This window comes from Xiphias gladius, chromosome 21, assembly GCF_016859285.1.
Source record: "Xiphias gladius isolate SHS-SW01 ecotype Sanya breed wild chromosome 21, ASM1685928v1, whole genome shotgun sequence".
In the NCBI taxonomy this organism is placed as follows: domain Eukaryota; kingdom Metazoa; phylum Chordata; class Actinopteri; order Istiophoriformes; family Xiphiidae; genus Xiphias; species Xiphias gladius.
Window position 1 is genome coordinate 695,519 of NC_053420.1, and position 14,968 is coordinate 710,486.

The window sequence follows — 14,968 nt, forward strand, 5'->3', positions numbered from 1 at the left end:
AAAAGCTCACAGCCTGAACGTTTTTTACAAGATTCTGAGGAAACAGGTGACTTCAGATCTATTTGCCAGTCACACAGTCAAGAGAACTCTACAAGTTCAGAGCCATCCTGGTCTTATGTCCACATTCCTAATCTTAGATAGTTGAAGACCCTGAAAACTTGGCCTCAGATCTCAGAGGTTTTCAAACTGTGAGAGGCGTGAGTCAGAGATAATGTGTGAGGTGAAAGGGACAGGTGCATGCAGGTGTTATGCGTTAGTTATTGTACTTTGGATACTGATTTGACCGCTCATCAACACATCATCTGTTGGAGATGCAGCAGTGGCTGCGACACACAGCTCATGGAGAAGGTTAAGATACTTTAAAACATTGAGAGCCCAGTCGCCACAGTTTAAATCAAAAATAACGATGATCATAACTCAGTCAAATCTGAATGCACAGACTTGGCGGTTGTCTCAATTTTGTTTGTGGGGAAGTCCGTAGTGTCAGACTTTAAAAACCCCTGTACTATATAACTGCACTGTAATCTCATCTAATCTGTTATAAATAATAGTGCGTTGATGGATCTCATCACTCACAGTAAGAAGTGATTGAGAAAGGGTATTTTCAGGGTTTTTAAGGATGTTGGGATTTTGTGCCACAAGACATTTAAGTGACAAAAATCAGATTCCAAGTGGCAGCATGATCAAAACCCTCGAAATCTCAAAGCAAAGAATATGGCTTTAATAAAAAAACAATGTGCATTCAAGAAGCAAGAGAAACAAATAGATTCATCATCAACGTCGTAATCATCGGTGTCTTAAAAATAAATATTAAAATTAAATCAACGTCTAAAGTAGGCCAACAATTAAGCCATAAACAACTACACACGGGTCGACAGGAAAGTTGGAAAACTTGCAGTTTGGAAGTACATTAAGAGACTAGAGGAGGCGGGCTCCGTAGAAAGGTCAGGTCAGGTCGAGGCTGCTTCATTTGACATCAACAGCAGAGAGACGCAACCTGGAGCCTCGTGAGCAATTCTGACTGTTCACAACAACCTAGAGGCTGCGAGATGTCCGCTGATGCATCCCGTGTTTGTTCTCAGTATGATCATCACAAACAAAAAGATTCTGGGTTTTATTTTTATTTTCTGAACGATTTCCCATCACTGGGTCTTTTTTAAACACTTCTTCATCCTTGTCTCTTTGCTTTCTTGCTTCTCTCTCTCTCTTTCTGATCGAGTGAATATCTGTGTGCCCAAACTCTTCGTTCAAGGGAATGTCCCACAAGGCTTCGCTTCAGCGTCTGAAAGTCTGTGGTGGGCAGTGAAGCACATGAGACCGAAAGAAAAAAAAAAAATACAAACTTAAAACATCCTTTTCTTCAGTTTGTTTCTCCCATTACTTATTTTACCCAGCAGGGCAGGAGACATCTCCTGCTGTCATCGCTCTCTTTCTCCTCTTTCCTTTCCAGTCTGTCGTTCTGATGGAGGATTACCATTAGATCACAAGGTCGTTGTAGCTCACGAATTTCTTCTTTGCTGCTGGACCTAAAAAGGAGGAGAAATTGGGCAAAACAATGATCAGCTTCAGTCCTTGTGGCTGTTACTTCAGATGAAGGGTAATGGTAGGTGTTATGATTGAGGTGAAATGAGAGTTAATGATAGGTAAACGAAATTATCCCAGAATTTTTAAAATAAGACTTGAATTATGAACTCTCAAAAAGTGAGGATAGTGCAGTTTAGAGTCCTTGCATTGCCAGAGTTGACTGAGGGCAGAAGAGAAGATAATTGCCTTTTTTTCTTTTATATTGTTATTCGGAATAGGATAGGAATGTGAACTTTGAGGTTTTGAGAGGTCATACCTCAGAGGCCAAAGCATCTAGAACAGAAGAAAAAACAAAGGAAATCCTAAATCCACTTTTTCCATTGTTATGTTGCAGCCTGATGCTAAGATCGTTTAAATTAACCCCACCCCCCATCAATCTACACTCAATTCTCAAAGTGAAAACAGAATTTTAGAAATGTTTGCAAATTTACTAAAAAAGTAAAAACTGAAATATCACATTGACATAAGTATTAAGACCATTTTCTCAGTACTTAGGTGAAGCACCTCCACCAGCGATTGTAGTCTGTATTCTTGGGTCTGACCACAAGCTTTGCACAACTGGATTTGGGGATTTTCTGCCCTTCTTCTCTGCAGATCCTCTCAAGCTCTGTCAGGTTGGACAGGGACCGTCAGTGGACAGCCATTAGCAGGTCTCTCCAGAGATGTTCGATTGGCTCCCTCCTGAGCCACTCCTGCGTTGTCTTGGTTGTGTGCTTAGGGTCAGTGTCCTGTTGGACGGTGAACCTTCAGCCTGAGGTCTGAGGTCCTGAGTGCTCTGGACCAGGTTTTCATTAAGGTTCTCTCTTTACTTTGCTCCGTTCAGCTTTCCCTCAACCCAGACCAGTCTCCCTGTCTCTGCTGCTGAAGAAACCCCCCCCCCCCAGCATGGTGCTGCCCCCACCATGCTTCACCGTTGGGATGGTATTGGGCAGGTGATGAGTGGTACCTGGTTTCCTCCAGAAATGACACTTTGAATTGAGGCCAAACAGTTCAATCTTGGTTTCATCAGACTAGAGGATCCTGTTTCTCAGAGTCTGAGAGTCCTTTGTCTCTGAGCTCTGCAGGCCGTTCCTTCGACCATGGCTTGGTTTTTTCTCTGATATGCATTGTCAGATGTGAGACTTTATAGATGAAGGTGTGTGCCTTTCCAAACCATGTCCATTCGATTGAATTTACCACAGGTGGACTGCAATCAAGGTGAAGAAACATCTCAAAGATGATCAAGAGAAATGGGAGGCACCTGAGCTAAATGTCAAGTGTCATAGCAAAGGGTCAGAATACACAAGGAACAGAAGCACATGGCTACGTAAACAAAACAGCATCCAAACCTGTGAAAACCTGAGCTAAATGTCAAGTGTCATAGTAAAGGGTCTGAATACTTACATGTGATATTTCAGTTTTTCCTTTTTAATACATTTGCAAAAGTTTCTAGAATTCAGTTTTCACTTTGTCATTATGGAGTATGGGGTATAGATTGAGTGAAAAATGAATTGAAAGGATTTTACCATCAAGTTGCGAGAAGAAAAGGAAAAAAAAAGGAAGGAGTCTGAATAATTTCTAAATGCGAAAATAAGAACCTAAGATTAAAGTTTAGTTAAATTCTCTCATGTTTAGGGCCCTTTTTTAATCCCACGAGCACGACAACCAGCACAAAGCAGTAGTTCTTCATCTCACAGACTGTGAGGGCGTCTCCACCTGTTGTTCTCCGTCCTGTCGGTGCAGCGGCGCGACGTGTTAAAGGGCTGGGTGAAGGTGAAGATACATGATGGGGTGTGGTGATTAATAAATACACTGTCAGCCGGTCTAACAGCGCTGAAAAAGCTGAGCCAATCACAGTGAGGCGTGACAACAATGACCAGACAAATGGAGAAACGGATTCTCAGAGAAATTACACTGATGTCAACACACAGCACCACAAATCTGCAGCCACGCTCCGATGGTTTGGGCTTTTAAAAGTTAATCAGAACAAAGATTATAGAAATATATAATAAAAAATGTGGTGGAGCCCGTTCAGACCTATATGATCAGTTTTTTCAGTTTTAATTCAGCCGTATCTCACTTCCTAGAAGTTCCCATCATATCGTAACTGATGTATGCAAAACATGAAATGTTGCTTATGTTGCTCTGTCTCCCACAAACATCAGAATGATGAGGTGTAACAAACCAGCCCGATGTGTGGGGTTATTTTGTAGCTCCCTGGTGCTGTTTTCGGGTGATTTAATGAAGGTCAAAACTGTGAGCAGTCTGACATGGAACTTTTTTCAGGGTTCCTGCTTTGACCACATTAAAAATTAATGTTTGAAATCAATTTAGATGCATCTACTGGTTGGAGCGCGATAATTAAAATAGTTTATTCCCATTCTAAGCATTTAGTTTGCTCTTGTCGCTAAAGTGTCAGCAGATTGATGTTGCACCAGAAACAGACGTTGTTGAAAACGTTTTATCAGCACAAAGTATAAAGGCCAATCCAGTGTTTCTTTTGAAGCATGAGTAAACATCTGTTACTCTTCTGGCTTGTGGAACAGATATAGTACACTTGTATTTATCTAATGTATTGATCCGCACTGCCACTGAGTCTTTTTTTCCTATGGTGTGTTTAGTGAAGTATAATCTCCACGGACAGCTGTTTAAACAGCCCGAGCTCTCTAATTTCACTCAAGGCAGATTCAGTACGTTTGCCTCCTCTATCCTCGTCACGCAGCCTACTTTAACGATATTTTTGTCCTGTCAGTTTCTGGTATCAATCAGCCTGGTGAAGACAGTTTGACAGGCAGCTGTCCTGAAGACAGCGACGGCTGAGCGGAGGACGGAGTCGGTGTGGATGAACGGTCTGAACGGTTCAGTAGTGCGTCTGTGTGGACTCCCAGTAAAACCCAACTCTCTTTTCGCTGTCTCATTTGAATCAACCGGTCACGGTAAAGGCTCGTGCTGGTCGTTGTGTGGACATGACAATAGGGCCCCCAGATATTAAATGAGAAGGCAGAACAGGCGTAATCTGCGGTGTTCCCTTTAGTTAGGACCACCTCCCTATCTCCCCTGTGCAGCCCTGCCTCCCAACTCCCTTCCCTTGGAGACCAATTGGCCCTCGGTGTTCATCCAATGACAAATGGCTCCAAGCCAAAAGCCCATCATCAATCATGCCAGAGAGATAAAAGAGAAAATGGCAGAGTTTGCATATTAAGGCCTGAACGTGCCAACGATCCTCCCTGAGGTTGTCATAATGTGTCTTATTCACGCAGAGAGCAGTCAGTAGTGGGTCGGACAGGGTCAACTGTTCAATCAAGACTAGGTTACACATCGCTACGCAGCACAATGCCAAGGTTTTGTTTTCTTTTCTTTTTGACAGTAATGACACCTCACAGATGTGTGACAGCCATTTATATCCACTGAGATGAAAAGGGGCCTAAGGCTTGGATTTGAGTAGATGAGTAAAAAGGGTCTTTTCTGTTAGAATGAGTAGGGGAAGATGGGGAAGACGCCCACCCACATGTGACTCAGTCTATTTCGTTCACTAGATCAAAGTTTTCCTCATTGGTTTTTTGTGTTTTGACTAAGAGAGGCATAGAAAAACATTTCAATAATCCAATGGGGAGATTCGTGTGAAGAACCATTCACTTGTTTTGAGTAAAATATAAAATTTCTTTTTTCTGCAGACGCCCTGGATACACATTCACCCACAGTTATATATTTCTGTAAAACTAAAAATGGATAAAAAACATAAATATCATGATCTCTGAAAAAATTATAGATATTATATCAAGTTAATGGAGGGACATTAACTGCTAGCTACAGGTAGCATTCAGATAAAAATGAATTAACAAGAACAAACCATAATTTAGTCACTGATTTCTCTTTAAAAGGTAGAAATGGTGAGAGAATAGAATTGATTTAAAGAAAAAAAATTGATGTCTTTTGAGGCCAAAAGCCTTTATGCTGAACCTGTCTGATATTAAATCAACTTTGCCTTTTTAAAACTATGTTATCTCAGTCAGTGTTAAAGAGAAATTCTTGATAAAATGATATTCATTTTGTAAGTTATAAAATCTGTGGATACCTAAAATCCAACTAAATAGCCAGGCATGATGATGATCTGGACATTAAGTAATAATAATATTCTGTTCATCATCAGGTTTTCAATTTCAGCAACTTAAACAGTTCAGCAGTTGTAAAATCTTCTCGCTCCTCTCACTTTATATCTTCCCGACTGACATGTCTGTGATTGTCGTCCCCTTGCACGTCTCTCATATTAGCTACGGACTACTTTGCTCTAGAAAGACATTTTTTAGTGTCTAACCTCATGTTAAACCATTCCGTCTTTATTTTTATGGCTGTAATATTGATATTTTCTCAAATCTTCTGTTTCTGTCTGCTGGACTTGAAGCTCCCCAGTGTGAAATTCTTCCCTTTACGCTTTAAGAAAACTCAAAACAGGCGACAGCCTTATGTAGCTTATTAGGGGCGTCGATTATGCCACTGATCGAATCTCACAAACGTTCACCTCCTCACCAATGCATCAGGCCGAAGCGAGTGAATTACCACAAGTACAGTTAAGAGAATTTAATAATCCAACTTGAAACACTCATGAGCAAACATTACAGGAGAGACTAAAAGAAGATTAGCATAAAAATATGAAGATGTTTTTGCTTGAGGCATCTTGAATACGACAGACAAATGCTCTGATATTTGTCAAATAACCTAAAAAAAACCAAAGAAGGTGCTGAGGTAAAAAAAGAAAACAGTCTCAGGTGAATTAATTTGTTGAAATCTCCAGCTCTGATCATTTTCCACATTCAAGTGTTAGAAAGGCTAACCCCCAGAGAAATGGATGCGGTAGAAGTATTTCACTTCTGCAGGCACCCAGGGCAAAGCTAAGAAAAGGAAGTACCGCTAGTGAAGATTCTTTTTGAGAGCAGCCATGGCTATATGAGTTTAAAGAGATATACAGAAGCCTTTGTTGTATAAGGAATCAGCTTTCGAAAAAGGCCTGAGAGGACTATAAGAGTCAAGTCAGAGAGATTTGGCTTTTGAAGAGCGTCTTAAGCCAGAAGAACGGCGAGTGATATAAGTCTTTGTCATCAAAGAATCAGCTGTAGGAGCAGAGAGGACGGAGAAGGACAGAGGGCCATAAGTGCAGAGAAGAGACGAAGACATCTTAAACGACCGAGGGCTGTTACAGTGTCATGAAAGAGAGACAGGAGGGAGACGGCAGCAGGTGAGGAGGAGGCGAGGGTGAGACTGAAAATACAGAGGACTTAAAAATCGAGTGACAGGACAACCAGTGAACCCGAGGCCGAGTGAGCAGACGGGAGAAAGAGAAATGGAGTGAGAAAGGAGGGGGGAGTTGTGCGACTGGATCCTCCCAGGCCAACAGATGGCTCTGCTGGTCTACAGGGAGTCCTGACTGAGCCGCAGTCTGCCAGCACAGCTCCACTACTGCTGTGTCTTCTCTACCATGAACTCACTCTGAATAGTAAGACGAGGGGGGGGTCCAGAGTCCCTGCATTATTGATAACAGATCAGGAACCCTCCCCCAATGCGTATTAGCAAACGGGACTGATTTATGAGCTGTGACTATCAAGATCCCCTAGGCTGCAGAGACTCTGTCCTGCAGGGGCTTCATTATTTCTATGTGGGGCTACAGAATTTAGAAGAATTAAGAGAGATGGCAGGCCGATTACCAGAAACACCGACCGGGACGAGCCGCATCTTTAATATTTCAGCTAGGAGTCCTTCCCAGACCAGCGCTGGGGTACGAGATCGGGGCCGGACGCCGGTGTCCTTCCTAACGTTGCTAGCAGCAGGCTAACGTAAACAACCGCACTGCCGTGAGTGAGCAGCGCCTGTCACGGGTGGTCCGCCTCTGTCCCTCCCCGACTTCCTCTTTCTGGTTCGTCTCCACGAGGACCTGCGACGATGAAGTGATGCATTTTTATCACACGGCAAACCGAATAACAGAAGACATCTCGTTCGACATGAGCTACGTGACCTCACTCAGGTGAAACCAGCGCAGGGGAGGCGGTTGTGCTGACTGGGGGCTCTGTTGGACCAGATCAAGAGGAGAATGGGAGAGCCAGCGGCTAAATAAAGGAAATCGGACGGGTCGGACTCACCGCAGCGCCGCCTATGAAAGATCCACAGAGGAATATCTCAGGTTTGTGCTCTCTGAGTGAGGGAATTTCCAGCCAGCCACATGTACAGTTTATTTCCCTGTGAGTGCAGTAAAATCTGAGGTCGTGGGGGTCAAGCGTGCTGTTAAAGTGCCGCCCAAAACAGCATGAACGCAGCACCAGAGAAAGACTGAGTCTGTCAATCACATAGTCCAATTATGCTCCCCTCTCCCTCCTCATGTAAAAGTTATGAGGCAACCCCCCCCGAACCTCCACAAGAAAATGGATCAAGGTCAGGACAGCAAAGCAGGAAAAGATTAATGTGCTCTTACCTCTGATAAATTATGAAATTAGCCTGTCAGGGGAGAAAAACATTACTTGGTGAGTTTTCCCTGACAGCCCCAAAGAGAATTTGATCAGGAGCGCAGGTCTTAAGATTTTTTTTTTCTCATTGCATGCTCGTTATGCTCTTGTTGAAATGCAGGATCTCCGTCATGGAAATTCATCACGGTAGAAGATAGAAAAATGCTCGGCATCGAAATAGGCTGAGCGTCAGAGAACTAAATTTGGGGGTTTATGGAAAGAAAGAAGACATGGAATTTGGACAAAGGTAAATTTCTATTCCGTATGTACCCTGGTAAAATTTCACGTGATGCTGCTTTCAAATTCTAAAAGCAAAATGTGTTTGAACTCAACTCAAATTAATCTGCAGCACATGGGCACTACCTTGTCCTTAAACTGACTTTGCTGAAAGAATTGACAAGATTTTCACAAATCCTTACTGACCATAAGATATTAGACGGGGGGGCTGAGACGGTTCAGAGGGGGGGGGGTCAGAAGGTTCAGAGGGGGGAGGGGAGACTGAGACGGTTCAGAGGGGGGAGACTGAGACGGTCTGTGGTCCTGTGACCCTGTCTCTGCTGGACAGTTGCTCCCTGTTGTTGAGACTGGCAGCAGTCAGTGAAGTTTCTTTCTTTCTCTTCTCCTTCTTTTTTCTGTCCTTTTAGCTAGATGTATAGCATAAGGACTAGCAACGGAGGGACAGGGAAACTGGATTTTATGATGAAAGCGAGATCAGAATGAATTATCTGTGTAAAGTAATGATCGGTACTTTTTTTTGGCATTTTGTTGGCAAGGCATTTTTGTTGGCAAGTGTAAGTGTGGAAGTGGGACAGTAAGTTAGTCATCAGAGTGCTGTATCACACGATCACGGATTCAGTCAAATTCAAAAATTTTAAAGAGTAACTTAACGTTAAATCCACTTTTTATTTTTATAATAATAATAACAACAACTACTCTAACAACTGATCAGGTCTCTAATTAGTTTTTTAGGTTTTCCCTTTTTTTTTTTTTTTTTTCCAGAGAAAATCATCAAACTCATCATTTTCATATGTTTCATACATATAAATAATATCAAAACAACAATCAACTGAGTTGTAACGTTATGTCGTCTGTCTAACGTACTTGTGGCGTCTAAATGTCAAAAAAAAAAAAAAAAAAGAAAGAAAGAAAGAAAAGACCCGAGCGATCGGGGAGGCCCTGAGGGCTATCGGCTGTGTCCGAAGAGTCTGGGTTTAAATGCATTTTGGGATTTATTATAAGGGATTATATTCTATAAAACAGGGTATTAGTGTTATTTTGTTTAATTAAAAAAGCTGGGCTGGGTAAAAATTGTGAAAGTGGTAAATTCCGAATCTTGATATATATATATGAATTCCGTGCTCCTGATGAGTAAAAAAAAAATCTTAATCCGGCAGTTTTCACATTTCCGGCAGACAGGTTTTTTTGTAGTTATTAAGATTAAATTTCTTATAGGCAGGAGACGGGTTGTAAAAAAAAAAAAGCAACTCATTCAAATGCACACATGAAAGCAGCATGCATGTGTCATGCAAAATAAAAATATTTTCTGTTTTTTTTTTTTTTTTTTAGTTCAACTCTTAGTCTCTCTCTTCAACTGAGAGTCAGCAGATCAGACTGACAGACTCACACCCGTCTCTTGATAATATATGCGCTGCTAAGCTTAGCGCAGCTAAAGAGCAGAAACAAAACAAAAACACCTACCAGCTCCTCTGATGAAAGTGTTACGGCTTGTGCTTTTTAATCTGTACAGAAACTAGAGTGCAAATACCAGAAAGTCCGGTTTTTTTAGGGGGTCACGTGAGGGACTTTTACTTGGCATCATATTTACTGGACAGACACGACGTCGTGGTATCAATCTGAACATCTCACTGTCAGAAGAGGATTTCTCTTAATGTTGAACTGTCCCTTTAAAGAAACAACATGGTTCTATGTGGACAGTGTTAAAAGAAATATCCTCAGCTGGACTCAATGGGTCACCTTCGAATCCCTAAGACAGAGAAGTGTCTTTATAAGAAATGATTATTAGCGACCGGATATTTTGGTTTCTGGTGATACACAAAATGTGTACAGAACAGATGTGACATAGTTTAAAACTTTCCATCGTCTCAGTCGAGGAAACAAGACCCACGGAAGAACTGGCACAGTATTAATTCTCATCCTCGTCAGTCACATTAAATCCAGTCAGTCCAGGAGGTGAAATAAATGTATGGTTGGATGAGTAAAATAATAACGTGCTTTATTACGTTTCAATTGATTGTGAGTCAACTTTTATACTTCATTTAGGAATAGTGGAGAGTTAATATGGAGGGTTTTCCACCGAGCAGGCGTCATGAAGCTTTCCTCGGTACTTACTGTTGGGGTCCACGTTCTCACACAGCTCCGTCTTGGCCTCTCCGTTGGGCCGGTCGCCGGCCTTGTGGGACAGTCGTGACGACATGGTGGCGGCTGTGACGACGGCTTTGAAGGAACGTTTTCTCTTCTGCACGTTGAGCTCCGGGTGGAAGATGATGACGTAGACTTTGGGCATGTAGAGCATCCCGAGGGCCACAGATGCACTCAGGTTCATGGAGATGGTCAGTGTGGTCGTCTGGATGTACAGCTGGGGGGGGGTGGAATAAAAGGGGAGTTAGAGGAACAGGCAGACAGATGTTTGTCTTCTTGTCTGGACACTCAGCCGTGGAGGAGGATGAGTTAAGGTGCTCACACAGCTGTAGTTCAGTTATTTAGGTCAAACCGTGAACAAAAAAAGGTTCTCGTTCGCACGGACTTCTTACAAATCAACCAAGAAGTCACATGACTGACAGGTAACTTACTGATTGGTGTAGTCTTGCATCATGATGCAGGACTACACCACCAAACCCATGTCGGGAAGTTAAATTTTGGTGTTTATTGATCCTCTCCGGAGTCGAAAGGAGCTCACGAAAAATTGATTTTGATCATTATTGTTGGAGACTGCAACTCGCAAATAGTGACGGACAAAAAACAGGCATGTAGCTTAATATTAAGCGGAGAGGATGGTTGCTGCGTGGTCCCTGCAGCTACTCTCTTTTTATTGGGGAGCGGAAAAAATACACTGTATATTAGTTGCTAGATGACTCCCTTTATTAACGCGATGTGTCAGTCCTCAGACCTTCACCTGCTCCGTATGAATGTCGCCTGACGAAGGTCTGAGGACCGAAACGCTGTGTGTTTATTCTTTATTCTATTCTGTCAATAAAGTGGGTTCAAGTGATGGACGGTTTGCGGGACTCTTTAGTTTCCTTTTCAAGTAAAGAGTTTTTGGTCCTATGCACCTGTCACCAGGATTCATGCTGAGCAAAAACTTTTTTTTTTTGAAATTATGAAGTGGATAGATGACACTAATGCTGCCTAGAGATTCAGAGCTGCTCAGATGTGGGATGTGTACAGATGTTTCATGGCTCAAGTTTTAGGATGGTCTGCATTTTACAATTGCCTAGGATGTTTAGTTTTGACATATGGTATCTAAACCATATGACTGATACATACATATGTATGTATATATATAAATACATATATATGTATATGTATATATGTATACATGTATGTTATTTTCAAGAACACGAGAATCCTGCCAACTGTCCATATCCAAACCCTTCAGGGTTCTGAAGCTGAAATCGTTGAAGGCTACAGATGTTCAGGTATCTGGCTAGACTCACTTCTAAGGCCCATGTGGAACAACAGACCTGCAGACTGAAGATCAGATTTGGACTCTGTACAAAAACGATTCAGGGTTTTTTTTTCTGCTGGTTGGAAGACTGCTCTCGGTCTGCTGATTTGATTATGGTGATAATATATATACATACATATATACACACATATACATACATATACACATATATATATATATATGTATATATGTATGCATGCCTCTCCCTGCACTGTAAAGTCTTTTGACTCTGTCTATCACTCTGCACTGTGTTTTATCACAGGTGAGTCTGTATGAAAAGGTGAGATGCTCATCTTTAGCTGACAGAAGGGACTTGTACTGTACTTTGTTTATCTTTAAAGCCCAACCTGTCTCTGATCACATCCGAACCACAGGACATCTGAACTTCATCTGTACCACATGTTCAATCAGAACTGAGCTGTTACAAAAAGTTTTGGAGTTAAAGTCTCTCATTTCTTTTGAGGGTTTTAAAACACCATACTCTTTCAGGGCTCCTTATAAGTGTTTGTCTTAATGTGCGTCCACTGTTCTGTGTGTGTAAACTGTGTGTTTGTTGGGAATTTCTGTGTGTTTTGTCCATGCCCATACTGTATGAGTTCTCCTGTGCACGGGTCTGCGTTGAAACTAGATCTTGATCCCAAGGAAACACGTGTTCCACTAAAGGATTAAATAAAAAGACAATAATGGCAGAAGAAAAGACGAGCTATAAAAATGGATCAGTAGATGTCGATATTAAACCATGTGTTGTGACTTTTTTGAAGTGTAAAGCAGAAGAGAAACTGACTCTTTCCCCCTCTGCGTTAAGGAACTCAGTCCATTTCCTGCTCATTCTCAGCTCAATGAAAGTGCCTGACTGGCTGAGGAAGGACAGAGATTGTTAGAGAACCGAACTCTTGACACGTCTTATGAGCCGGTGAAGGATTGTTTTTTATTTTCCTGTGTGTTTTCGACCCTCACCTACAGCAGAGAACAGCAGCACACAGCCGGGCCACAGCATAAATGTTTTATACGCCGCGTGTATCGCATCGCATCCGAAGCCGCGGCCCCGCGAACCCACCAGAGGGCTAATACGGGCCCGGGATGAACGCATAAAGAGGCCCGGCCGTAATGGGCTTCCCAGAGTGGCTTTCACAGAGTTCGGCCCCACTGTCTTTATGTGTTATGGCCCTGCTGTCACAGTCTGATGTATACCATTTACAGGTAGAGGTCACAGGCTGAGTCACCGGAGGCTGAGGGAGAGGAGGGGGGAGGGATGAGTTCAGGGAGGCTCAGGAAGGACAGAGAGATTATGGGGGAGAGAGAGGACGTGGGAATTAAGAAAGCAGCAGGGGTGTCCTCAGAACCGAATAAGACATCAGAAATGATCCGACATTTCCTCGATGTTTTGTTTAATGTGTTCAATTAAGAGGAAACACTCACCGTCTGTCCCCCCGGCCCCCTACCGAAAAACTATCGGCCCCCCCAGAGAAAGCTAAAACCAGCAGGAGTAACAAAGGCTAAATACACGTCTAAGTTTCACAAGGAGGACAGAGACAGGAAATAGGAGGCCGGGAGGAAGGTGAACATCTCTCCCTCCGGTAAGATTTTGACGAGGCACCAATATCACTTACTGGGTGCTTGAGTTTTTCCCGTCTGCTCTCTGTTCGGGCGACATGTTCAAGTTCATCATCGGTCACTATGTTTGCGCGCACTCAGGTACCCAGGCTACGCAGGTAATGGGAGAGCACGCTAACATGCTCCGTGGTAACCTGGTTACTGTACTGTAGATTATTGGAAATGTGTCCTGACTTTCTACATGTGTTTACTTTGGTGAGTGTCCTGATGGTGCAGTGAGAGGACGGACGGACGGAGCGCAGCTTTTCTTCACGGCACAATGTAAAGCGACGGAAACAGGCCACTCTGTGTGAGTTTTGCTTCACTTTGCCTTTAGATGGATTTATGTTGAATGGCCACGATCTTTCCTTTCCATCCGGCCGCTCTCTCACTTCCCCTGCCTGCAGTCCTTTGTCTTGCACACGCTTACTAGAAGCTCATTAGAAACCTGTTTGCCCAGAAATTGGTATTCGCCGGTCTCCAGGAGAAATCAGGTTTCTTTAATCCCCTACCCCAATTACAGAAACCAGGTTTCTGGTTTACGTGACAATTGGGAAAACCACTTACTGTAGAAAGCCGACTGTAACCTCGTTACTTCAGTGCACGTAAAGACGCTGGTTGTGAGGACACTGGCTCCTCGTAGCCCGGTTCCAGAGCCCTCAGTCGTTGCCCTTCTCTGATTTAGAAAGGTCTGCTTATTAAGAGGTTTCTCTGCAGCTGGCATAACAACCAGGCCAGTCAGAGCTTTGAAGGCAGGATAACAGATGTGGACCTCATCTTCCTGTGTCAGAGCTACAAGTCGTCGTGAGTCAGCTTGGTAACAATTTCAGTCTCATTTAATTGTTTGCCCTGTATAATCGTTACATAAAGACGTGATGACTGGTTTCTGACAGACTCTGATGCAGCTGTGACCGGATCTCGTTGTTTATCAGCGTCTCTGTTACCGGCTCCAACTCCTCCGTCAGTGGAGGCTGCTGGATGAACAGACGATGAACGACAACGCGGTAAAACGCAGGATGGAATAATAGAAAATATGTAGAACAAACACTGAACGTTCATAAACACTTCAACAGGATCTTATATCTGATTACAGCTGCATTATGGTCTGATAGATGGTATAGATTTCTGGCTGATCAATGAAACAAAGAAGTCAGTCTGAATATAAGACTAAAGTCCTTTAGTAGATGCAAACACACACACACACACACACACGCACACACACACACACACACGCACACACACACACACGCACGACCGGAATCCGTTCACAACAGGACAATAAATGATATGAATGCATCAACTGTTTGTCTGGAATAAATCAGTGAGATAAGCACGATATAAGACAGCAGCTCTAGGATAAGACGACATATCAGATAAAGTAGAAACGGCAAGAGCAGAACCAGAGCACTGCTTAGCACCGAAGATTAATGCCATCACCTCTGACTGGTCTTTCATTTGTGCTGTGAGTCTTTACGTTTGATGTGTGTGCGCATGTTTTAAGACATGATAGGGCCTATTCAAGAAAGAAAGAAAAGTAAGGAGAGAAAAAGAGTCATGAGGAAGACGGAGCCTTTAATCAGGTGGCGAGGAGGAGGTCTGACGCGGCACTGCCGATGACCAGACGTGAAGAGAGACC

General features: G+C 42.9%; 1 protein-coding gene across 1 annotated transcript in view; it reads right to left on the reverse strand.

Moving 5' to 3' along the window:
• Positions 1–478: 478 nt before the first annotated feature.
• Positions 479–14,968, reverse strand: part of LOC120783473 (metabotropic glutamate receptor 7) — a 264,890-nt gene continuing 250,400 nt past the window's right edge. Inside the window, exons 9-10 of the mRNA XM_040116524.1 lie at positions 10,404–10,650; positions 479–1,526 (exon numbers count right to left, since the gene is read on the reverse strand). Of these exons, the coding sequence (XP_039972458.1) occupies positions 1,477–1,526; positions 10,404–10,650 (297 nt within the window). The 3' untranslated portion in view covers positions 479–1,476. The remainder of the gene's footprint in view (positions 1,527–10,403; positions 10,651–14,968) is intronic.